The sequence below is a fragment of the Chlorocebus sabaeus genome, chromosome 29 (assembly GCF_047675955.1).
Source record: "Chlorocebus sabaeus isolate Y175 chromosome 29, mChlSab1.0.hap1, whole genome shotgun sequence".
Taxonomy (NCBI): Eukaryota; Metazoa; Chordata; class Mammalia; order Primates; family Cercopithecidae; genus Chlorocebus; species Chlorocebus sabaeus.
Genome location: NC_132932.1, coordinates 14,200,761 through 14,225,734, shown reverse-complemented (window position 1 = coordinate 14,225,734; position 24,974 = coordinate 14,200,761). Strand labels below are relative to the sequence as shown.

General features: G+C 45.1%; 1 protein-coding gene across 3 annotated transcripts in view; it reads left to right on the top strand.

The window, feature by feature from the left end:
* The window catches only part of SLCO3A1 (solute carrier organic anion transporter family member 3A1), a 316,038-nt gene that overhangs the window by 264,218 nt on the left and 26,846 nt on the right, over positions 1-24,974 (top strand). For all 3 annotated transcript variants that reach the window (XM_007990478.3, XM_007990477.3, XM_007990479.3), the window contains exons 5-7: positions 3,422-3,586; positions 9,044-9,242; positions 11,323-11,461. In XM_007990478.3, the coding sequence (XP_007988669.1) occupies positions 3,422-3,586; positions 9,044-9,242; positions 11,323-11,461 (503 nt within the window). The remainder of the gene's footprint in view (positions 1-3,421; positions 3,587-9,043; positions 9,243-11,322; positions 11,462-24,974) is intronic.

The window sequence follows — 24,974 nt, the reverse complement described above, 5'->3', positions numbered from 1 at the left end:
ATGATTCAGTCATATCATTCTCAAACCTAATGATTTTTCACGTCTAATTCAAGGAGAAATTAGTTATTACATATTAAGACAAAAGCAGGCGGACTCCTATCTTGACAAGGAATCCTTCCCACTGAAGTGGAATTATCTCCAGAATAATTAAATTGCTTGCTGAAGTATAAAAGTATTCCATTAGCCGGAGTTGCCTTCGTTGAACAGTGCCTTCCTCATCGCCAAACAAATCATGGTGACTCTGAACAAGGACAGGGAGATACCAGGACCTAAATAGATAATGTGATCAAACTGAAATCATCATCAGTGTCATTTCTGAGCCAAAGAGCAAAGTTGCTAATCAGCAAATGCTGGAGGTATCAGCCCGGCAGCAGTTTTACTTATGATCAAGCGTGACTGTGGTGCTTTATTCTTCAGGAATCCTAGACTCTGAAGATTCTGCACCCTAACGAAAAAAAATGAAGACCACAGTGAAAGCATGGCAGAGGATCATTTTCCTGGAATGTCCCCAACCTGCCTATTTGACATTGGCAATGTTTCCAGAATTTAGATATCTTTATTCCAAAAGAGCACTGTGATGCAGAAATAGCGTTATTACTTGCCAAAACATATAAACCACCAGGACATTCAAATGTATTCATTACAAGGAGGCACTGTTATAACCTGATGTGATCCATACTGTTCTCACTACATTGTGAAACTTATTGTTCTGTGGCATGACCAACAGGTCTCTTGCCATGGGTACACTACACCATCACAGCATGCCACACACTATAGCAAATCAGCTTTCACTCATTAGTAGTGATTTATGAGGATAGAGTTTTAACATCCAAGGGGCTTCTGTACATGAAGATAAATGCTTACCTCACTGTCCTCTGTTTAAGCCCAATGAATTCATCTATATTTGTTGATCAATCCACATATTTCAATAATTCACAGTCAGGATTCCTCTAAATATTTGTACCATAGTTTAAACATAATGTGGATTTAACACAGGAAAATTTCCCAACATTTACATGTAGGTGTTATAAAGGTAAACACTTCTAAACATTTATTTGTAGTGATATTTCTAAAAATTCAGATGATGGTAAATGTTTTAAACCCTGTAAAAATAGACAAAACACACACATAAAGGCCAGTACACTTAAAATCAAGGAGGGCATAAGTGTATTAATACCATGGACTTAAAGTTGTTTTCTTATTATCTTTATTCTTATTCATACCCTTTTAAAAGTGTTATTTTTATTTGTGCATTGATTTAATCAGAGAGTTGCCTCCTAAGGTTTCAAGAATTTTACAAGGAACCACCACAGAACAGCCAAGGCCACCAGCTCTGGTTATCATCTAGTTATGACATAGAATTTGGTTGCTCAGGCTTTGCCAGTTCCAAGCTTTTGGTCATCTGACTCAGTCCATTTGTATAACTAAGTTCTTTGTGTTATGTCAAAGAATGCTTAGATGCCTGTCTTCTATGTAGATTTTCATTCTTGAGATTTGATACCATTCCTAGAAATGATAAATTCTAAGTTTTGTATATCTGCCAGTTCTTGACTTATTGAGCTTGTCTGTTAACATTAAAAACTTATGCATCCCCTATTATTATTTTATTCTAATTAGTTCGGCCGTTTAGAGATTTCATCTTCTAGGAGATGAGATTGAGCCTGTATAATTAGCTCTCTTCTTTAGGACAGCTGGCTAATTCTTCACCTTGGAATGCAGTGTGAGAGACTCCCTGCCCACCTGTTTATTTTGCATGCCACCACGGCACTGATCAGTTTTTCCTAGACGTGGTGTAGTACCTGCTTCCTCTGGGACTCTGTGTTTTATCTGTTCTATTTGCATAGGTGGAAACAAGTAAACTGCATGTCAGATATTCCACACTTTATGATCGCAGCAGCACAGACTTCCCCTAACTAGTTTCTGGGATACCACCTCTATAATTTTTGCCTTATTTGCATTCCACCTGAACCATTATGCACCTAAGACTTCTCTTTAAATAACTTTAAATCTACTTACTTTTTGTAACCTAGCAGTGTCTTAAGCCATAACAGCCATGAAAGCACACATTAGATGTATCAGCTGTATTTCAGCTTTGTTGTAAGGACACATTAAATCATGGCACAAATATTGAAATGACAGGGTTGTCCTGGTGCCCCAAAGCTCTCTTGCACACTGCCAGAATACATCATACCATAATTTAGGAGGCTTGGCTGAAGACCACGTGCCAACGATTCTGATTGCTGCGAATATCCAAATAATGTGCTTGTTTTCAAAGGATTTTTAAAAAACGAATCTCCTATTTTAAAAGCACCAATATAAGGGGAAGTCTTAGTGGCGTAAGAAACCACATGCTTTAAGAAAAATAAAGAAAGAAAGAATGAAATACAAGACCTCAACAATTCCTGCTTTCCGGCTCTGTCATTAAAGTGGTGCATGAACCTCAGAGCACTTTTGCCCATCATCAGCTCTCATAGAAGCCCTGAGCACCTGGACTGAGTGGGAGGCTTCTTCTAGGGTAGACCAGGTGATGCGAATAGACCCCCTAGGGAGAAGGGAACACATTCAGCAAAGATCTACAGGAAGAGCATTCTTATACAGGGAAAACCCCCAAGGACAAAGACCTGGGTGGGGTGGACCTGGGTGCAGGCGAGAAATAGCAAGAGCCACTGGGGCTGGACTGGAGGGTGGGAAGAGGAAGGGCTAGGGGGTGTGATCAGATCACTGAGGGGCAGACCTCAGGCCATGGCACAGCATATGGATTTTGACCATTCCAGGGTTTGAGAAGGAAACTGATTTGAGCTGATCTCACTGACTGCTACCCAGGGAATGATTATATTGGATCAAGAGTGAAAACTAAGACCCCAGTTGGGTGGCTCTGGTGGTCTTCAACTGAGAGCTGATGAAAACTTTTGCCAGAGAGGTAGCCATGAAGATGGCAAGAAAGGGTTTGATTAGGCATGTACACATTTTGGAAACCACAAGAATTTCATATCTTTCTTGAAACTGTTAAGTATATTTTCTTAACACACACATATATATAGATCCATCAACAGGTATATTGACATATACTTAAATATATTGATATTTGTAATTTATTTTATACACACACACACCTTCTGAGATTGCTTTAAAAATGTTTTAGTGTGTCTAGTGAGCTGTAAGAAAAGTCCTGGTATAGTCTCTCCTGTTTTAGTAGATAGTAATTGGCATCATGTCAGTGTATGCTTTGAAGCCAGAGATTTCACAATCATGGATGACTTATGGGGTGTAGATTTTGGCCTGAGCAACTGGGTGCCTCTGGATGCTGTTTGCTGAAATGGACAAGAGCAGGCCAAGAAGGGGCCTCAGGAGCAGGAGGCTATAAGATGGGAGCACAGGGTGTGACCTTGACCCTGAATGTCTGCCTTCTCTCTCCCTGCAGTGATCCCAAAGGTCACCAAGCACCTGCTCTCAAACCCTGTGTTCACCTGCATCATCCTGGCCGCCTGCATGGAGATTGCAGTGGTGGCTGGCTTCGCTGCCTTCTTAGGGAAGTACCTGGAGCAGCAGTTTAACCTCACCACTTCTTCTGCCAACCAGCTGCTTGGTGAGTGTGTCTTCAGGCCCCCTGAGAGGGTCGGGGGAGGGTGTCCTGTGTTTACGGCACTAAGAATTTACTGAGCCCTGCTGAAGAACCCCACTCTGCTCTGGGCCTACAGCAACAAGATATATGTGGCCTCTGTGCACAAGGAATTTAAAGTGTATTCTCAGAGCAAGATTTGCCTGCCTGGAGCAATTGCTAAAAGCACATGATAATAAAGAGTGAAAATATAAAATGTACATTTGAGAGGCCAGTAAGTTGATAGATGGGTGTGAAATGGGAAATTTAGGGAAGATATGATGAAGAAGGATAAATCTGGAAAGGTTAGCAGGTTTTAGCCACATAAAGAAAGAATATTCTTGGCAGCATGAAACCCATAGTTAACACATGCAGAGCTTGGAAGCCATACACTCCCCTACTCTTCCCTGTGCCCACAGCAGACATAACTAATGGATCATGACACTCCTTCTCCCCAAGGTCAGGCATGGCTTTACAGTTCTTTAAATCGTAGACTACAGGTTTCTACTGCCAATTGTTCAGAGTTGACATACTAAAGAAAACCAATTTGCACTCATGAGAAGCAGTGTTGCTTAGGCAGGGTAAGGAATGTGGTCCTGCAGCATGTCTTAGTTTGCTTTTTGTTTTGCGACAGTATATCATCCTTTACTTCAAATGACAGGAAGCTGCATTTGTTGAGTTAATCAGCTGAGATGTTGATCAGTAGTGGACACAACAGCAACAGAAACATAGCAGTTAAACAAGAGGGAAGAATCAACAATGACTCTCAGGTTTCTGGCTTGGAGAGCTTGTGGTACCAATTGTAAAGACTGGAAATAACGAAGAAGAATCAGATCTGTGCAAAGGTTCTAGTTCAGACCTGAAGCTGTTGAGTGTGAGGTGCCCATAGCATATCTAAGTGATGTATTTAGCCGGGGGCTCAAGAGGGGTCTCTGGGATGATAATCTGTGTTATAGGTAGTAGTGGAGATTCAGTTGCCTTAGTAAATGGATGGTAGTTGAGGACATTGGAGTGGAATTTACATAGGAAAAAATGTGTAGAGTTAGAAAAAGATAGGTGAAACCCCAACCTGAAGAAATAGAGGAGTCTGCAGAGAAATTTAAGCAACAGCATCCAAAAGAAATGCAGAGAATGTGGATCATGGAAGTCAAGGGTGAGATGATTCCAAGAAGAGAGCAGCCATCTGCAATGTGAGCAGTCAAGCAAGGTGAGGGCCCAAATGTCCCAGTTGGCTTTAATGATGAGGATGGCTTGCAGCCTGTATCAGGGCTGTGTTCCTGAAGTGGCAATGGTGGCACCTGTTCTGTGGTGTGGAGAGCAGCCCAGAGAGGGAAGGAGTAGACAGTGAGCACGGGACTTAGCCAGGGGAGAAAGGAGAGAGGACATGGCCTGTGGCATGTGTTGGAGTTGAGGGAGGGAGTGATGACTATGTGGTTGCTGGGACAGGAAAGACTTGAGCAGCTTTCTCAGTGGAGGGAAAGGAGCCCACAGCTGGGGATTTGCAGGAGAGAGAGTGAATATTCTTACTTTATGTGACTGATTAAAACCTGCTAACCTTTCAAGATTTATCCTTCTTCATCATAGAAGACTTTGCACGGAACTCCCTTTACAGAGGAGTTCACCTGTTCTCCTGAAAGAGCAGAGGGAGGGACATGTGATGGAAACTACTGAGAGTGTGGTGATACGGCCAGGCATGGGGGCAGCTACAGCTCCACAGACTTCATCTTCTCTGTAAAATAGGAGTCAGATTGTCTGCTGACAGGAAAGGGAAGGTGATGTTTTCTGATCTTCCCCTTTAAAATCTCCTGTCATGTCACAAGATGGCCAAGAAACAAACACAAAGGTGGTAACCATCATGAGTCATCAGAGAAATGTACATTGGAACCACAGTGAGATGCTGCTAAACATCCACCAGACTGATAGCACCAAGTATTGGGGAGGATGTGGAGCCACTGGAACTCTCATACTCGGCCAGTGGGAATGCAAATTGGTGCCACCACTTTGGAAAACTCTTTGGCTGTGCCTAACAAAGCTAACCATATGTCTCTGCCGTGACCTATCAGTTCCATTTCTGGTCATCTATCCAACAGAAATAAGTGTTTGTGTTCACTCATTTACGTAGCATATGTAATAATGTCCAGAGCTGTTTTATGCATAATAGACCCAAATTTGAAACAACCCAAATGTCCATAAACAGTAAAATGGATAAATTATAGAATATTCTATGGCAAACTATTACACAGAATGAGAAAGAAAGAACTTTGATACATGCCTCAATGTGGTTGAATCTCACAGAGTTGAAAGACATGAGACTCAAAAGAGCACATATTTAGATGAATTAAAAAGAGGAATAGTTAATTGAGGTGATAGGGGCCAGAACAGTGGTTACCCTTGGGGGAAGCTAAGTGGGAGGCGCACCAGGGAGCCTCCTGGGCTGCTAGAAATGTTCTAAGGTTAATCTAAGCTGTAGTTACAGGGGTGTGTACAGATGCAAAAGTTCATCAGCTTTTGGCTGTTCCCTTAAGCTCTGTGTATTTCACAGGACATAACATACCTCAGTTTAAAAGTAGGGTTGGCATGGTGGCTCACGCCTGTAATCCCAGCACTTTGGGAGGCTGAGGCGGGTGGATTACCTGAGGTCAAGAGTTCAAGACCAGCCTGACCAACATGGTGAAAACCTGTCTCTACTAAAAATACAAAAATTAGCCAGGCATGGTGGCACACACCTGTAATCTCAGCTACTCAGGAGGCTGAGGCAGTAGAGTCGCTTGAACCCGGGAGGTGGAAGTTGCAGTGAGCTGAGATCGCACCATTGCACTCCATCCTGGGGAACAAGAGCGAGACTTCGTCTTGAAAAATTAAATAAATAAAAAAATAAAATAAAATGTAAAACCCTATCACAACAACATGGCCAGATTACCACCTAGGGTACCACAAGTCTTATGTTTTTCTTTTACACAAATAACCCTCTACCACCCACCACTTGGTAAATTTTACCTCCAAGAGGTATTGGCAAAACGCAGTCATCCTTTAATATCTGCCTGACAGAGACAGGGCAAAATATACCTCTTTATAATTAAAGTTGTAACTTCTTTGTTATCCCTGGGATCTCTCAGGTTTAGCCCTTCGGCGCCTGAAGAGTTTATCTCTCACCTGCTGACTCCTCTGCTGCTTTTTCTTCCATTTTGATTACATTTGCACAGTTGCTTCAACTTTGGGCCATGTTCTGTTTCAGAACAGATGCCTCCATCTTCTATCGACAAACAAATCAATAGTCTTCAGGGCAGAAGGTCAAACAAACAATTCTGCCTTATTGCACCTTTTTGTCTCCCAGTGATTTCTGTCTGTTAGTGTGCTTGGCAGGAGGCACCTTCTCCTGCACTGGGCAGTCCAGGCAAGCAGCACGGGTGCCCTCTGTGTGTGCCATGCCCTTGGCGACAGTACAGTCAGTGTGGACTCTGGAGGCTGGCTGCAAGAGGGACTGGCAGTGGGCAGTTAGAGAAGGCAGACTTGGGAGATGAGGCCCAGGCAGTCATTCCAGAGCATCAGCACTGGTCCCCCTTCACCCCCTGCGAAGTCATCAGCAAATGGGGCGGAGCTCAGAGAAGAGTAACACAGGTGATTAAAGAGCTAGTGGTGTTGATTTGTGAGTGAAGATAAAAAGGACTCAATCTGCATAGGTTAACGTAATGAGAATGGAATTTCAGGGAAGTTCTGATCACTTCCTCGAGTGTTAAGGACAGCACACACATCAGGGAGGGAGGGGGCTTGGAGAAAAGGTGTGAAAGCCTGTGATTGCCATGGTTACCATCCTTGACAGGTGACACCCCCACTGTCTCTGCTAGGAAATGAAACAAAACACAGGCCTGCTTTCTGGGTGTGGGCATGTTGTCACTGATGTCCATTCACACAGATCCAACCTGTTCCTTAGCTCATTCATTCTGAAAATAATACTTGGATGCCCACTCCGTGCTGGGTACCATGCTAGACACAGAGAATCTAGGCTGGACTGAACAAGACAAAAAGGGTTTTTGTCCACAGGAAGGCTGTATCCTAGCAGAGAGAGAGAGAGCAAGAAACAAGAAACCCAAAAATAAGTGAGGCTGCTTCAGGAAGCTGGGAGAGCCACAAAAACAGTATGGAATCTCAGGGTGGGGGTGCATGGATCTCTACAGAGTGGCCTGGGAAACCTGTCTGAAGAGGCTAGGGGCCAGCCAAGTAAACACATTGGGCACGTGTCCCAGGAGAGGGAACTGCACGTGCAAAGCCTGGGGAACTGGAACTGTTTGGTCTGCCCCAGGGAGAGAAAGGAGGGACAGTGGCATGGTTGGGGTGGGCAGTGTGGCACGGGACAAGGATAAAGATGCACCTAGGAGCTGACTCAGGAGATCACTTCTATACCAAGGGAAGAAAACCAAGCACAGATATTCCAAGAGCAGTAGATGATAAAGAGATATTATATGTCATTTTAAGTATGACTTGTGCTATTTTCTTGCAGAGCTATACCCTCCTGATTATATTTTCTCACCCCAATATTAAAATTAATTTGCATTCCCTTAGCACATACCAGCTAGTTAATGTAGTCAATTGACCTAAAGGTCTGTTGATTGTCAAGAAGGCAGCCTAGACTGGAAAATTGGCCATGTGTAATCTACATGGTAGATAAATGACACGTGGCAATTGAAAGCTGAGTTTTAGATAAAATGAATCAGAATAGAGCAAAACCAACCCAGGAGCTTGGAACCCTTTGGTCCTTCTAAAATGCCATGGTTCTCTGCGAATCAGAAATAACAGGTTTATGGTCCTGCTGCCTTGCAGATAGCCCTGTGCAGAAGAGAGAGAAAGGAAAAAATATATATGCCATTTAGTCACCAAGAACTACAAAACATATTGATCGATGCCACTTCCAGCAGAGCTGGTTCAGACTCTCTCTATGGCCTGGTGAATTCCGTGACCTTTAGGTTAAACAGCCTCCGTATTTTCTGCGAAACCCTCCCTTCTTGCCTTATTAAGAAGACGGGGAGAAAATCCCTAAATGATCTCCAGTCCCCTTCCCACATCTCAAAAATGCACACAGAGCACATCGCTGCTCCATGATATCTACTGTCCCGAAGGCATGTCTGTGTTCCCAGTCTGTCTGACTCCGTCTCTTGGTAGTCCCCTCTTAAGCTTGTGTTTCTCCTGAGGGTGCCCCACTTAGCAGGACAGGTGCATGCACTTAGACTCATGAAACAGAGTTGCTTTATGTCTGTCTCTCCCAGTTCTCCATGAGCTCCCTGGGGGAATAAATCAGGCCCTTCCTAAAGACTTCAGGGTCCCATGGAAGCAGTGACACTGCAGTGGGGTCACTGGGCATTCACGGGACTCAGCCTCAGGCCTTCCACCCTCCCATCTGTGGACTGGCCCCTCCTTCCCTGTTCACAACCCTGCCCCTCTGTCTTCCAGGGATGACTGCAATCCCGTGTGCTTGTCTGGGTATCTTCCTGGGCGGTCTTTTGGTGAAGAAGCTCAGCCTGTCTGCCCTGGGGGCCATTCGGATGGCCATGCTCGTCAACCTGGTGTCCACCGCTTGCTATGTCTCCTTCCTCTTCCTGGGCTGCGACACTGGCCCTGTGGCTGGGGTTACTGTTCCCTATGGAAACAAGTGAGTACTGGCAGTGTCTGCCACCTTCCCGCCTGCTCAGGGACCCTAGCATTCTCCCTCCACAGTAGGTTGAGGGAGCCAGCTTTGTTCCTAGTGACCCGAGGAGAGGCATCAATGCTGCCTCTGCATCTTACTCTCCACGTTGGAGAATCAGTAGAACCCTCTGGGCTGAGAGAGCAGACCTTTCCACTCAAAGGCGGGGAAGCCCTGGGGGAGAAGAGAAACCATTTCCTCCCTAGCACACTCACATCACGATTTTTGGCATTTGACTTTAGGAAAACTGTGAAGACAGAAAATAAAAATTTTAGTTCAAGATTCAGCTCAAAATAGAAGAAAGAATTGATTTCAACAATTCCTTAAACTATCAGAAGCTGTCATTAGGCTCACATGGCAATTATAGGAGCTGGCCCATGGCAGGTATTTTTAAGTGTAGCAGGGGAAAGGGAGAGAAAAAGGGAGGTGGAGGGAAGAGAGGGAGGAAGATAAGGAAGTTAGTTCTCATGGGACCACTTTTCTTTCTTCCTAGTTTTTATCCCAAGACTTGGGACTAGAGTCCAGTGAGAATTGCCCTTAGAGGGAATTATGGGGAGTCTTCAGCTATCCAGTGTCAATAGCTGTCCCCTTTTCCACACGGGACTGAGGCTGCCTTGGAAATCCAGCCTGGAGCATCGAGGCTGCAGCATGGCTGGCCTGCAGGTTACTAGTTTCTCTCTCCAGAGCCAGACTCTTCCTCCAAGCAGGCCACCTAGCCTGCTCCTACACTTGTGCCAGAAGATGCAGTGGAGCCAGGGCTTCTCTGCCACCCACAAGAGTGAGCAGGCGGAGTGGGAGAGCAGAGCACAGGCAGCTTTCTGTATGTCTGTGCACAATCCAGGCACCATATGCCCCTCCTTCCCCTTTACACCACCACGGGATTGCCCCTTCCAATCCCCACCCCAGCCTGGCCCTCACTTCCTGTTCAGATATGGCTTCTTCCTGTTTGCACATGCTATGCATAACAGCTGTCTCAAGTAGCAGATTGCTCGACTCCCAAGTAGTAAAGTGTAGTGGTTAGGAGCACAAGGTCTCACTATAATGATGTTATTCTTCCATAAAAAAATAAAATAAAAGTGTATATCCTACAGTTAGATGGCCCTGGTTCCAATGCCTCCTCTACCATTTATGAGTTCTGTACTTTTGGACAAGTCACTTAACCTGGATGTGCCTCAGTTTCTTCTCTAAAGCCCATGGGGTTAAAATGAGAATAAATGAAATAATCCATGCATTACTTTGAATAGTGCATGACACATAAATTGCCAGGTGTCGCCATCATCATCTTTATCATGAAGTGCTCTGAACCTTAGGAGACAGAGCTGAAAATAATCAGACTAAAGAAGAAACATTTCCTGTCTTCCAGAGCTAATACACTCACTCTACCCTTTTGCTCTTTTTTCAATTTGCTTGCTCTAGATAACTGTGCCTTTAATGATGCAAAGGAAAAATTAAAACATCTTAGTGTTATTTTTCTCAGGACATTGAATCAATTAGACAATAATGATGGAAGCCAGTCTGGTTGTAGCAGTATAGCAAGTAAGCAGGGGAGGAATAAAGCAGAGACAAGAACCAGCCCAAAGAGGGAAGGAGTTAAATCTTCAGTGGTGTAGGCATAGGTGTTTGTTCAGGACGGGGGTAAGCCGAGGCCGTAGCAATCAGGAGAGGCATCATGGAGCAGGTAGCCCTGAGCAGAGTCCCAGCTGCCTCCAGCCCAGAGGACACATCAATACCAGTGATCAAAAGCATCTTCCTCCTCACTTCATGAGAGAGGCTGGAGTGGACTCAGCTCCCATCCAGCCCACCACCTAAGCTGGCGTCATTGGCCAGGGCACAACCCACATAGCTCTCAGCGGTGGCCCTGGGCTGCTCCTTGCTGGACAGGGAGGGTTAAGGTTGGAAAAGGAAAAGGGAAGGGAGAACCAGGTAACAATCCCGTAAGCAGGGTACCATGCGACTCATCACAGCAGAGGCGAAAGGCTGTCACTGGGGTCATCTGATTCCAAATTGACCTGTTTCTAATGGCTTCCATGTTTCCTTTCTTTTCCAGCACAGCACCTGGCTCAGCCCTGGACCCCTACTCACCCTGCAATAATAACTGTGAATGCCAAACCGATTCCTTCACTCCAGTGTGTGGGGCAGATGGCATCACCTACCTGTCTGCCTGCTTTGCTGGCTGCAACAGCACGGTAATGGGATGGGGCAGGGGATGGGGTAGGGGATTCAGGCAGCCAAAGTGGCTTAAAACGCAAGTTTTTGCACAGGTGGTTCCCCTTCCCTGTGACTTTTTCTTAGCTGTTGCCCTGCTGTAGTGGAAGATGTTCCATCAGCAGGATGGGAGGACTGATTCAGGTCTTCTTGCTAAATCAAGTTTGTTTGTAGGAAGTTTCTTTGTGCAACTGGAAGTAAAAATTCAAAGGAAGCTGTATATATGGAACCAAAGGAAAATATGGTGGTTCAAGATGCTTGCAGAGTGTCAGTGGAATAGGATGTCTGCATGGGTAGTGAGCTCCCCATCACCAGAAGTATGTCAAGAGAGGCTTAAAAACCATTTATCAGGAAAGACTTCTTCCAGACCTGAAACACTCTGACACCAATTCAGCCTCTTTCCTACCCAGTTCACTTTGCCATTTTCCTCCTGACTAAATGCCTCCCACCTCTTTCCATGTTCCTGACACATTTCTGGGAGGGAGGTGGAGTGCTTTTTCCTGCTTAGCATGGATTTTACAATTGGCTGTCAGCCCACAGCTTTCCATGTTCTCTCCCTGAAAACCTGATGCTAAGTGACAAGTCATATAGTGGTGCTGATCCCACCTTCCAGGAGTCCTTGGCACCTGCCCTGCTGCACCCACACCACCACTGCCCTATGCAGGCCCTCCCCATCTCTTGCTTGGACCTGTGCAGTAGTTCCTACCTGGCCTCCCAGGATAGCCCCTTATGTCCTGCGTTTTGTTCAACACTGCAGTCAGAAGAGTTTCTGTAACATAGCAAATGACCCTCTCGTGCTACTCTGTCAACTAGAAGATCAGTTCTAGGTGCCACGTGTCTTCAGCTCTATCTCCTTTCAGTTTGTGGTGTTCAGCTTCCCCCATACAGCCTGTCTTTTCATACACCTCCCTCCAGTTGGACAGGTCCTACTCACCAGTCAATAGCCTCCTCCAATATCCCCTCCTCTGAAACCATCCCTTCCCTCTTTTATCTTTGGGGTTCTTCTCTCTGAAGTCCTTTGGTACCTCTTTCTCCTAAAGACACTGTTCTCATTTTATTACGGTGATTTGCTAGAAGTGTCTGTCGTCTGCTCTGGTCTTTGGATTTCTTAAGCAAGGGCCAGCACCCAGAAGCACTCCATGAATGTCTGTGCAAGGCATAGTGGGAAGGAAAATATGAACCCCCAGTGGCAGCTTTCAAGGGACTTAGAGTTGAGATCATTAGCTGCTGCTTCTCCCTACATCTTATATCTTTCAGGAGTAGCAGTTTCTCTGAAAGAAGAAAAATGGATCATTTATTTTCATTTTCAAAGATTTCATTTTCCCTTGTGTTTAACATTTAGATCCCTGGCCAGTTATTAACATTTTCTATAGAGAAAATAAATCACCATGGGGGGGATGGGTGGGAGAAACTGATTTTTTAAAATTAGATGATAAAGCAATTTCTTTATGTGAATGGAAATAAAGTTTAAAAGAAGGGATGGGCCTTGAGAATGGTTCAAATAAAAATACAAGCCATTATTTTTCATGACAACAATTTCATTAACATTTTAATATTCAGAAAGTTACATTATAAATCAGTCTCGGTTATTGTCCTGTTATAAGAATTAAATTGACTCAGTATAGGCTAGTGACCTGAGACCAAACGAGTCTCTATTCCAGGGAATGCACTGACCAAAAAAATTACCTTAAAAATTGCATTTCCCCTGATCTTGCATGTACAGGAGTCTTATTGAATAAGAGCCTTACCAGGCCCATCTATGGCTACATCCCGCTGCTGAAACAGCAAAGCTGGAGAACGCAATTATCAGACTGCAAGCTGCTCTGCTTACCTCTGGACCTACTGTTTATTCCCCCAGACACCTGCCTTTTATTCATGTTACTCAAGGCCTCACATTGTCTGCTGGGGTGTAGGTGAGGCAAGGACAGTATTCCCATGCAATTGCAATGCAGAGGTGGAGAAACCACCAGGCCCCAGAACTGGGATGGGGCATACTAATGCCTTCCCTGCAGAGGCAGATCTCTAGATGCCCTGGCTTCCAACAAGTGGATGAGGGATTTGGAGGCCCAGAGCAATGCTTATCCTGGAAAGGGGCCCTTTTGACAGTCTAGCCTTAAAAACAACCACAGCCATAAAACTTGCAGCAGCAGCAGCAAGGTTTGTCAAGAGCCTATTGAGGTCCAGGTAATGGGGCCTTCCGTGTGTCACTCGTGGCCCATGGCAGCTTGGCCCAGAGTCAGAGAAATCTCAGGCCAACATCCATAAATGAGTGAAAAGCAATTTAAATCCTTTAAATCTCTGCTGCAGCATTTTGAGAAAATGCCAAATGGTGGCTATATTCCTGGTACATGTACTCCCTCCCTCTCCCCCTTTTTTCTCCACTCTTCTTGTCTCCAAGCTCAGGAGAAAAAAAAAAAAAAAAACTCTCTGACAAGCTAAAACCTTTTACCTCCTTCTCCTTTTCACAGTGGCCCCCTGGAATTCTCCACCTTCCCCAATGTGAATTCAGCCATTCTTCCTGGTTTCATCAATTCTTCCACCCATGGCCTCAACCCTGTGTATATTATCTCATTGATCCTCCCAGCAACCTTGGGAAATAGATGTTCTTTTTATTTCCTGAATACCGATGAGGTAGTCACTTGGCCAAGGCCATGCAGTAGGAAGTGGGGGATCCGACTTTTGAATGTAGGATCTGTCCAATGTCAAGTACACATGGACACCAAGAAAGGAAAAATAGTGATCTTCCTCTGCACCTCCCCTAAGATGTCCACCTTTTTTCTACCTCTTCAAACATGGACTTCTCATTCGAGACATTTATTTGGCCTTTACTCTCTGGCCCTGGCTGCCTCTCCAGCCTCAACCTCCCTATTCCTCCCACCTTTTTTTTTTTTTTTTTTTTTCAAGACAGGGTCTCGCTCTATCACCCAGGCTGGAGTGCAATGGCACAACCTCGGCTCACTACAACCTCTGCCTCCCGGGTTCAAGTGATTCTCCTGCCTCAGCCTCCCAAGTAGCTGGGATTATAGGCACACACCACCACACCGGGCTAATTTTTTACATTTTTGTTGGAGACAGGGTTTTTCACCATGTTGACCAGGCTGGTCTTGAACTCCTGACCTCAAGTGATTCCACCTGTCTCAGCTTCCCAAAGTGCTGGAATTACAGGCCCTCTCGCCTCTTAAAGAGCCACTTGGTAAGTGGAACTTCTTGGAGTTCTCGCTGCCCCTGGGCCCTTGCACATGCTGTTTCTCTTATCTGCAGTAGTCTCTCCCTTCGAAGCTGTCTTATCTGTCAGGGCTGTCTCTCCTTCCCCACTGCTGAGAAGCCTTCTCCACCTCATTGCTTCCTCCAGGGCTGTGTTAGTGCCCTTCCTGCAAACCACTATTGCCTCTGCTCGTGCCTAGCAAGGCTCTCACCTCGCCTGTTCTAATGGCTCATTTACTCATTAAGCTGCAGGGATAGGGGCTCTGTTGTGGACCCTTGCATTCTCACCATCAGCCATGGCTCTGGATAAAGGGCCCAGGCTTTCTCAACACCCAGCTGGTGGCCCCGTACTGACCTCCGAGAGCCCCAGGGATCCAGGGGTAATACCACTGTCTTGTTTAGCAGTTGGCAGGTGGGTAGGTCAGAAGGTGCCAGTTTCAATACTAAAAACCTGATCCTTGCTCACCACTTACCACTTTATGGTTTCCATCAAGACGTGAAAATTCCCGTAACTCAATTAGATGTAAATAAGTCACTGACCAAATAATTCTGATTATAGGGAAATCTGATTCGTGTTAGCAGTTTCCTGATAGTAAGCTTTTCTTCCTGCTCTGGATTGGATATTTTTTTTTATTTTCTTATATCTCCTTGAGTGATAGCAGTGGAAGTTTCCAGGCCTGCATTTAATGTGCAACTTCTAATCCTTCTCACTGCATATAACCAGGAAGGGTGACCAAAAAAAATTGTGAGTTAATTCTGTAAGTTTCCTTTGGCGTGAATGTATTGTCCAGATTGTTTCTGTACCTTTCACTTTCAGAAGTCATTATTCCAACAGAAGCATGTTAGTATGCTGCGGACTGATTGCTGGAAGTTGTATCCTTTTGATGTACTGAATAATTGACTAGGAAAAAAAAACTTCCATCAGCCACCACTAGAATGTTGAAAGTCAGTAGGAGTCCAGCACTGTAGTTTGTAGGGTACTAATGATAGATGACTAATTTATCCCCCCTATTCCAGGCAACTAATATTTATTGAGCACCTGTTTCAGCGAAATGCCAAGTAGGTTCTGTGGCAGGGAGGAGGACAGCTCCATTATGGACGCAGGCAGGCAGCTCATGGTTCAGTGTGATAGGTCTCGATATAGGCTGCACATTAGGATCACGTGGGAGCTTTTAAAACATAAGGCCTGAGCCCCACTCTCAGCCCCATACGTTTCGCCTTTCCGTGATCTCCCCACCGTGTCCTATGTTAGATAGCTGGAGCAGAGTGATTCTGATTCCCTTATTTTGGAGTAAGACCCGTGTATCAGTATTTTTTAAAGCTCCTCAAGTGTTTTTGATATGTAACCAGGATGGAGAACCGCTGTTCTAATACAGGGCCTCTCAGTCACGGCACGATTGACATTTTGGGCCAGATAATGGATTGTCATGAGGCGCTGTCCTATGCACTGTGTGTTTAGCAGCATCCCTGGGCTCTCCCCACCAGATGCCACCCCTGCCCTCCCCACCACAAGTTCCGACAACTGTAAATGTCTCCAGACATTGCCAAATGTCCCTTGGGGGATATCATCGCCCCCAATTAAGAACCAGTGCTGTCATAGAAGGGATGAGGCATGTTCTATAAATTGTATCTTTCTTGAAAAAGGTCAGCATCTAAGCTGACACTGAGTATTCATCCTTCAGTCTTTTTCTTCTCACCATGACCATATTTGCCCACTATAAAAACCAACTGGAGAGTTAGATGTGCCATATAGCAGGGGTCCCCCACCTCTAGTACCAGTACCAGTACTAGAGAAAGGAGCTCATGTGTACTACAAAATGAGATGTCATATTATTAATAGAGTTATGTCCAAGGGAGCACCCAAAGCAACACCTAACCTTACCTTACAATACAGTTAAGTGAAAAGAACACATTGCAAAATAATATATAGATAATAATCCCTTTTGATAAAGAAATATCTAAATATATGCATATCTTTGCATAAAAAATATTGCAAGAACATATAGCCAGCTATTCATAGATGGATACTTCAGGTTAGGGGCTGAAAAAGTAAATTTTGCTTATTTCAAAATTATCTAAAATGATTATCACTTTTCCAATGAGGAACAGATTTTTTTTAATTAAAAAAATCCAACATTAAAGGTTAGGTGGTTAGGTTCTAAAAGAGGGAAGCAGCTATGTAGACAAATCAGTGAACTTGCAATGTCAGGCCTGCTGGGTAGAAATTGACTGTGGGTGGGGCAGGGGTGGAAGGAGGGAGTGAGCATGTTCCCCACTGGGGGATGGGGGAATGAGACCCCCATCTCTGAAAAGATTTAAAAAAAAAAAAAAAAAAAAACCTAGCCAGGCAGGTGGCTCACTTGAGTCCAGAAGTTGGAGGGGGAGGCGTGGCAGGGCCAGGCTTTCATCATGAAGGGTAGTGGGTGTTTGGTAGCCAGGCATGGAAGGACATTCTAGCAGGAAGAGTGCACAGGCTGAGGTGTGACAGTTTGGACCTCATGGTGCAGGCAGGTTTGGAGTTGGAAGAAAGAAAGCTGGAGGGAGAAACAGAGGGGCCCCTAGTTCCTTCAGAGTTGTAGTCACACCTCTCACTTTTCTGTGACCTCCCCACCGTGTCCTATGTTAGATAGCTGGAGCAGAGTGAACCTTTCTGCTCACCAAAGAACAACCCCCTTTCTCCCCTCAGCAGGAGAGAATTGAGATCTAACAGGACGTGCTCAGGCTCACATGCCACAGGTTACCAGGGTGCAAGGTGGGAGGAGGTCTTGCTTTCATCTCAGAATTTTTCTCCCTGGCCTTTATTCTTCAGCCAGTGACCCCACAAGGGAAGAAAAGATCATATTTCTTCTTGCAGTTTGTCAGTGTCCCCTTTGCCTTGAGCTTGTAGGTTGCCATTAGCACCCTTTGTGATGAGATCTGAGGGTTATGCCTGGAAATACCAGCTTTGGTTGAACCAATGAAGTGAAGAGAGTCTAAGCTGCAAAAAGACAGTAATAAATGACAGGAGAATGTCTGAGGAACGTCAGTGAATCATGAGAAAATCCATTAAGTGTCCGGGACACAGAGAAGTATGTTGCCATTCCAAGGAAAACACCCCACTTTATTGTGGTGGTGTCCCACGTTCTTTGCTATCTCAGCTATTAGGATATCAGGTGCAAAAGATCAAAGATCTCACAGGCAAAAGCAGGAAGAGTGCATGGCCTGTGGTGGTACTCCCTGGTAAACTCCCTTTATGAATATTTCTAGAAACAGTCAGAGCCAGGCATGGTGGCATGCCTCTGTAATCTCAGCTACTCAGGAGCTGAGGAGGGGAGGAGCACTTGAGGCCCCAAACTTGAGACCAGCTTGGGCAACATAGTGAGACCCCCATCTCTGAAAAGATAAAAAAATAAAATAAAATTAGTCGGGCAGGTGGCTCACTTGAGCTCAGGAGTTTGAGGCTGCAGTAAGCTGTGATCATGCCACTGCATTGCAAACTAAGACCTCATCTCTTAAAAAAGGAAAAAGAAAAGAAATTTTCATGTCTCTCTGGTAACTGCTTTCAAGGAGGAAAAGTAAAAACAGTATTCCAGGGGTGATTCTCTACCTTTCAAGTTTCCACAGAAGGCTCTTCATACAAATATCCCTATACCATCCTCTTAGAAAAATAATCTTTCCACCTAGAACTTTGCTTCCTTTGTACAATTAATAGGAATCGATCATCAGGATTGATTGTGGGGGGAGGGGAAACAAGCAGAAAACAACTTTATTTGCCACTATTTTGAAACACTGCTGAGTAGTATCTTGTTCTTGTAATACCGGCTGTCAACATGGCATGCTGACCGCTTCCTTCATCAATAGAAAACAAATCCAAGATTCCAGAGAGTCATTTTTCTATTTTTGTGGTCTCTAGCTTTATTGTAATTATTTATTCTCATCATTGTATGTGAATAGAAACATTTCTCAGTTGAAATTAATGACTGAAGGTGGAACAGAAATACCATTTTCAGTGATGTGCTATTCTCCTTTCATTGATTTATTTTATAACATTTTCAATTTTTAATAAATACATTTATATGATTCAAAAATCAACAAGTATAAAAAGGAGGACGTGAGGGACTCTCCCTTTCACCTCTGTCCCCGTTTACTTCTTCCTCGACCTGCCAAATAGACGATTGCTGTCCTTGGTTTCTTGTACATCCTCCTGGATTTTTTTAGTGCACATAAAAGGCCCTATTTTGGACCTCACTATTTTGTTTGGCTTTTTCAGTTAGTAGTTTACCTGGGAGTTATTTCTAAATTAGTACATAAGGGATGTTCTTCTACCTTTTTATGCCTATATAATCTTCCATCGCGTGGACCTAGTAGTCTGTTTTTAACCAGTCTCTTATCAATGAGCATCCAGACTGCTGCAAAACTTGGGCTCTGACAAACCACATTGTGACTCATATTGTATATATGTCCTTTTGTGCCTGGGGAGGTCTGTCTGTTGGATATGTTCTCGTAGAATGGACAAGCCAGCTCCCCCTGTCCTCCAGGTCAACAAACTTGTCAGGTCTGTTCTGGGAGCTCAGTGGCCACCTTATTATTAACATGAAGTGTCATGGTACATTTTATTGACAGTAAAGCTAGATCCCACCACCCCCCAAGTTCGGATGCCAAGCAGAGAATTCACCTCTCCCAGAGAATGGCAAACCAGGAAGATACTGCTTTGCCTTTGAAATGGGGATGGAAAACGGGAGCATTTGCCAATTCTGCAATCATAAACTAATCTGAAGTCTGGTATACTTTCTTACTAGTTAATTGTCTTAGGGACAGCCAGAGAAGGCATTAGGGGGTATATCACTTCATTCAGATCATGGTAGTCTACAGATCAATTCCAAGATCCACCTGCTTTTTGAATTGGCCAAATAGAATTATGCTATTGGGGTTTGGGGTGAGAATTAGGATACCAATCTTTATCATCCCCTTAGATTAGACTGCTCTCTCATATCTGGCTTTTCTCTAGATTTTCAAACTTCTTAGAGCTCAAAGCATTTGCAGGTCTAGGACTTCCCATGTAGGTGCCCAGTTACTGCCAGCTGAAGGGGTATCCCCTACTTCCCCTTTTCCCTTCAGATCAAAGTTGAAAACCCCATTGGTGGAAATCATCTCTCTGCACTCTGGGAAAGGTGAAACTACGTAAGTCCTCATCTGCAATTTCTCCTACCACACTCCGACATCTCAGTAGAAGATTACTCCTTAACGGCCTCACGACCTTATGCACCCAGCTCCCTTAGCATAATGTTGAACAAATCTGGGCTCTTATGTCACATAAGCCCCAATAAAGGAACTTCCTACCCCTTGCCGTCTGACCACAACCTCAGCATTTTCCCTTGGATCCCCTGCTGGAGAGGTTGCAGGGCTGCCCCAGCCTGCTCCCCATGTCTGGGACCACCCAGCCCGTTCTGGTGGATTGACTCATCGCATGGAAAAGGAAACCCATCCAAGTCCTTGCTCAGAGCACTGTGGCATCTCCTCCCCAGCCTCTTTCACAGCTCGCTATGAATAAATTAAATCTGAATAATACATTCAGATTTGCCTAGAACCTTTAGGAGAGATCCATCCATTTCCAGCTTTTCCTCTTGGATACCAACAGACATTTTCATTGGTCTTGTGCCAGTCTCTGGCTTTTCTTCTGTCATTAACCCTAAATCATCCCATTCCTGTCCATTCAGCCTGGGGCTATCTTAGCCCCGTTTGGCTGCTATATCAAAACACTTTAAACTGCATGGCTTATAAACAACAAATTTCTCGCAGCTGGGGAGGCTGGGAAGTCCAAGACTAAAGTGCTTATGGATCTGATGTCTGAGGAAGGCCTGCTTCCTGTTCATAGATGGCACCCTCTAGCTGTGTCTTCACGTCGTGGGAGGGGCAAGGCAGTTGTCTGGGGCCTCTTCTATAAGGACACTAATCCCATTCATGAGTGCTCCACCGCCATGACCTAATCACCTCCTGAAGACCCCCCCACCTTGTAATAGCGTGACATTGGTGATTATTTTTCAACATATGGATTCTTGGGTCAAGGGACACCAAACATTCAAACCACGCACTGCTACCCTTTGTTTCAGCTGCAAATCCTATGGCAGCTTAACCCTGCTGTCTGCTCACCTCATTAACATGAACATAGACATCATGGACACATTTAGCTCACCCGGATGGGGCTGTGCAGGCACCGTGCCAGCTGTAGCCTGAGATAAAGATGTCTCATTGTATCCCATTCCATTAGTGCCATGATCAGAGGATCCATTTCAGGAGGGATTTTCTACTTTTTAGGGCAGAGAGAGGCCAATTTCCTCTTTCTGGTAAATATAATATAATTGAGCCATAGCCTAGGTATGGGCAAAAATAAGACCAAGATGCAGGCAGCAATTGCAGATGACTTGTTAAACCAAAGAAAGCTCACCGATCACATGGCACATTCAGAGGGTTCTGGCCTCACTCAGCTCTACTGCCCATATCACATTCCTGAGAGACTGCGTGCTACAAGTGCATAGCCTCTCAGGAACACTCGGGAATGTGATGTGGGGGTACTGGAATTGAGGGATTCCTGGGGTACTGAGCCAAATAAGACCACAGCCACCCACAAGGGGCCCATTTTTCATTTAGGCCTAACTACTCTCTGAGTCCGTATGGTTCTAAAAACTTCACTCCCAAATCTTTTTCCTCACAGACCACTGCAGTAACCAAAGAAGGATGGTTGCAAGTGAAGTAGGGCAGGGTTTGAGACAGATTTAGGTCATGGCAAAATGAACAGAACTTAGGTATTCACTCAGTCAACATATATAAATAAATTAAATATATAAATGTGTGTGTGTGTGTGTGTGTATAAAATCCGTGTTGTGAGCCAAGCCCTGTCCTGGATGGCTGGGGTAAATTAGGGAATACAGCCACAGTGGTCTCTGTCTTCATTAGTTTTAGTGTCAGGGGGAAGATGAATTTGATGTAGGTATGTGAATGAGGGATTCAGAATTACCTCCTGGTTTCTATTAAGTTGGTGCAAAATTGCGGTTTTTGCCATTACTTTTATAGTCAATAGGGTGCTGTTACTAAGGTAAGAGGTGGAAGGAAAGGAGTTTGGAGCTCAGGCTGGGGCTGCGTAACCGTCAGGAAAACGGTGTTTTGAAGTAAGAGGAAGATGCAAAGCGACATTTCCTCACTAGATGCCCCTGGCACAGGTGGGTGAGTCAGAGCTCAGGGGAACATCCCAGGAAGCTGTGCTGCATGGCTGCTCAGGAGATCTGATGGGCACTCTGGGATGTGGGGAGCCACATGGCCTGCTGCAGCCAGGTCACTGGAGGTGGACATGGCGCCTCCACCAGTCAGCAGGGTAGGCAGAAAAGAAGGCGGTGCAAAGCGAGGAGTGCTGGGACAGACCAGCACGTTCCGGGCATGTCTGTGTGTCCATCCTCATGCCTGACCTTGTGGCCTTCTGGGAGCAATGGCCTCAGCTTCACTTTATAGAAGAGGAATACATAATTTTTCTCTTTACCATTCACAGTTCCCAGTTGGGACAGACCCCTGTAACCTAAGACAGATTAACAGGAGGAAAACAAAGGTTTAGAAACATGTATACATGATGTAGACACAGGAGATAGCCAGAGAAATGAGTAAATCTCAAAGAGGTGGCTTTGACTTCAGACTTGAATACCATGGTCCAGTGAAACAGAGAAAGAAGGGTGTGGGGAAGGCCAGTTATGAGGAGATGCCCAGAAAAAGCACTTTAAACAAGAGTAACATTTGTTATGCAAACTTAAGTCAGTGTCTTCTAGATTGATGATAGTCTGTAGGGATTCAGTCATTCCTCTCTGTGGTACAGAGAGGAACCACCCTTACAAATGGAGATTTCCTTTGTAAATGTAAATTTAATTTTCCTTACACAACGGTAACTTTTGTTGTCAGAGGTTCTTCCTGTGTCTGTGGTTTCTCAAAATAATCAGCTCAAAATATTCTTTATGCAAACGAGGCATATTGCAAGGTGGCATATGCTAGTCTCCTACAACTCCTGCCTTCTGAGTCCCAGGTTTCCCTCCTGTCCAGCCCCCATCCTTTCAGGAAAGGGAATTTGGGGGAGATAGTTCCCAGCCTTAGGTGGGACAGTAGTGCTACGCTGAAAGCATAGAATCCACCACAGGCGCTTGTTCCTGGAGGCAGTTTTGATGCCTCACCATGCTCATGAGTCTTAGGAAGGGATATAGCAAGTCGATCTGGGAAGGATCCAGGCTAAAGATTAAATTTGGAAAGGCTATGATCCGATGCAGAGATGGTAAAATGAAGGAAGGAGAGCTGGGGAAAGAGTACAGATGAAGAAAGGAAGAAAGTCCAGACCAGGTGGGAAAGGGGAGAAGGTACCAGCAACAAAGATGGAAAGTGAGTGACCAGAGGGGTCCGGGGAAACAGGGAGAGTGGAGCCTTGAGGCCAAACAAGGGAATGATGAGTAGTCAGCAAGGGGCCTGTGCTCCTGAGAGCTCCAGGAAGAGAGAAATGCATGGTGGGCCTGGGATATGGAGCCCACTGAAGAACTTAGCACCACCGGATTCATGTGTGTGGAAACAAGCCAGTCGGAGTGAGCTGAGAGTGTGGGAGAGGAGGAATGCAGGTGGTGAGCTAAATAGCTAGAAAAGTTTGGCTGTGATGCTGGGGAGGAGTGGGCAGTTTCCTCTCCTGGGGAGAGGAGTGGCATTTTCAGTGAAAGTTGGGGAGAAGTCTTGCTTCCTAATAAAAATGAGGAAGGTTCGTGCTCATGTGCATTCTAAAGCTGTATGCTTACTTTCGTCTACGTCTCAGCTCTGTGCTAGGAAAAGATGCTTGGGAAAGAATGCAAAAGACAGAGGTCTCGTCCCAAAGGGTTCTTGTCTCCTCTAGGAGGCATGTAAAGGTCTCTGCAGTAGGGGTGGAGTGACCCTTGAAAAGGGCCCTGTGGGACTTGGAAGGAGGCTGGGATGTGCCCAGTGAGGTGAGGTTCTGAGAAGGGAGGCAGTATCTGAGCTGTGTTTTGAAAAAGAGCTAAAAAGTCTAGGCAGAGGTACATGAAAAGGGACAGAGGGGCGGGGCCTCAGGATCTTCTGGGAATTACAATAAATGCCCCTAGGTACACTAATTGAGCCACTTTCACAAAGGTGCCTGCTCTGGGCAGACGCTGAGGGGAAGGGTGGAGCCCCAGCATACGTCTGCCCCCGTCATTCCTTCCCCATGGATAAAAGCCCCTGTTGGGGGCCCAGGTATACAGACTGGCCCTGTTGGGTTTGCGGCACATGAACACTTTCAGACACCCCCGAAATCATCCCATATAGCTTAATGGGATCACAAAACCCGTATCTCTATATTCTGTGGGCAGAGGGGGAGGACCAGAGGAGGAGAACTGTAAAAGCCAGAGGGGATTTGTTTGACCCTCAGGAGGATTTACCTGGGCATGTGCTCTGAAAGCCAAGCAGTTCTGGAAGGAAAAGCAATGAATCATTTATGATTGTTTTCACTTTGTATTCATTAAAGGCCTCTGCACTATTATTATGGAACCTTAATTGGCTTGGCACTGGGCACTGCCTCTCCCAGTCCCTGCTCCTCCCTTTGCCATCAGAAATTCCTGGAGCGAGTGGGAGAGAGGACCCTGCCTGGAACAGGCAGCTGGGCTAGAATCCACCCGGAAGATCAAATGAAATGCAGTCGCTTTTCTTTCTTCTCTCTGATCATATATTAATAAATGTATCTCGTTGGGTTTTAACTCTGCTCCCCGCGAGCTGCTCCAAGCTTCTGCATCTCTTAGCCCCCTTTGCTTCCTCAGCCTCCAGAGAACCTTCCATCAGCTGTCCCTCACCCGGCCTTGCAGACGCAGTGACTTCACGCGTAACAGCGTGCAGCCTTTGTTCCAAGTGCCATGTTGGGCACTTAACCAGCAACAATATGCGGGTTACCTGATTTACTTCTTTTAATACACTTCAGTGTAATTATAACTGCATAAAAGAAAAGACAAATTGGCAAGTAATTACAATGTTAATTTGGCAATGTTTTATCATATTGTGGAAGCGCAATTTCCTCTCTAATTGTATTGGGGGGACACAGTTATCTATGGTTCAGCTTACTGAGGGATTCTTGAAAATGGAAATGAAACACACAAGAGACAGAGAAATCAGCTCTCCTCCCTGTAAATATTCCTTTATTTGCGTGTGTTTTGCAGCCTCCTTAAAAAAGCTAACTTGCTTATTCAGGCCTAATTAATGGAATGCCACAGAATGTGTAATTAGGTTGTGACAGCTTCAGCTGATGGATGGGTT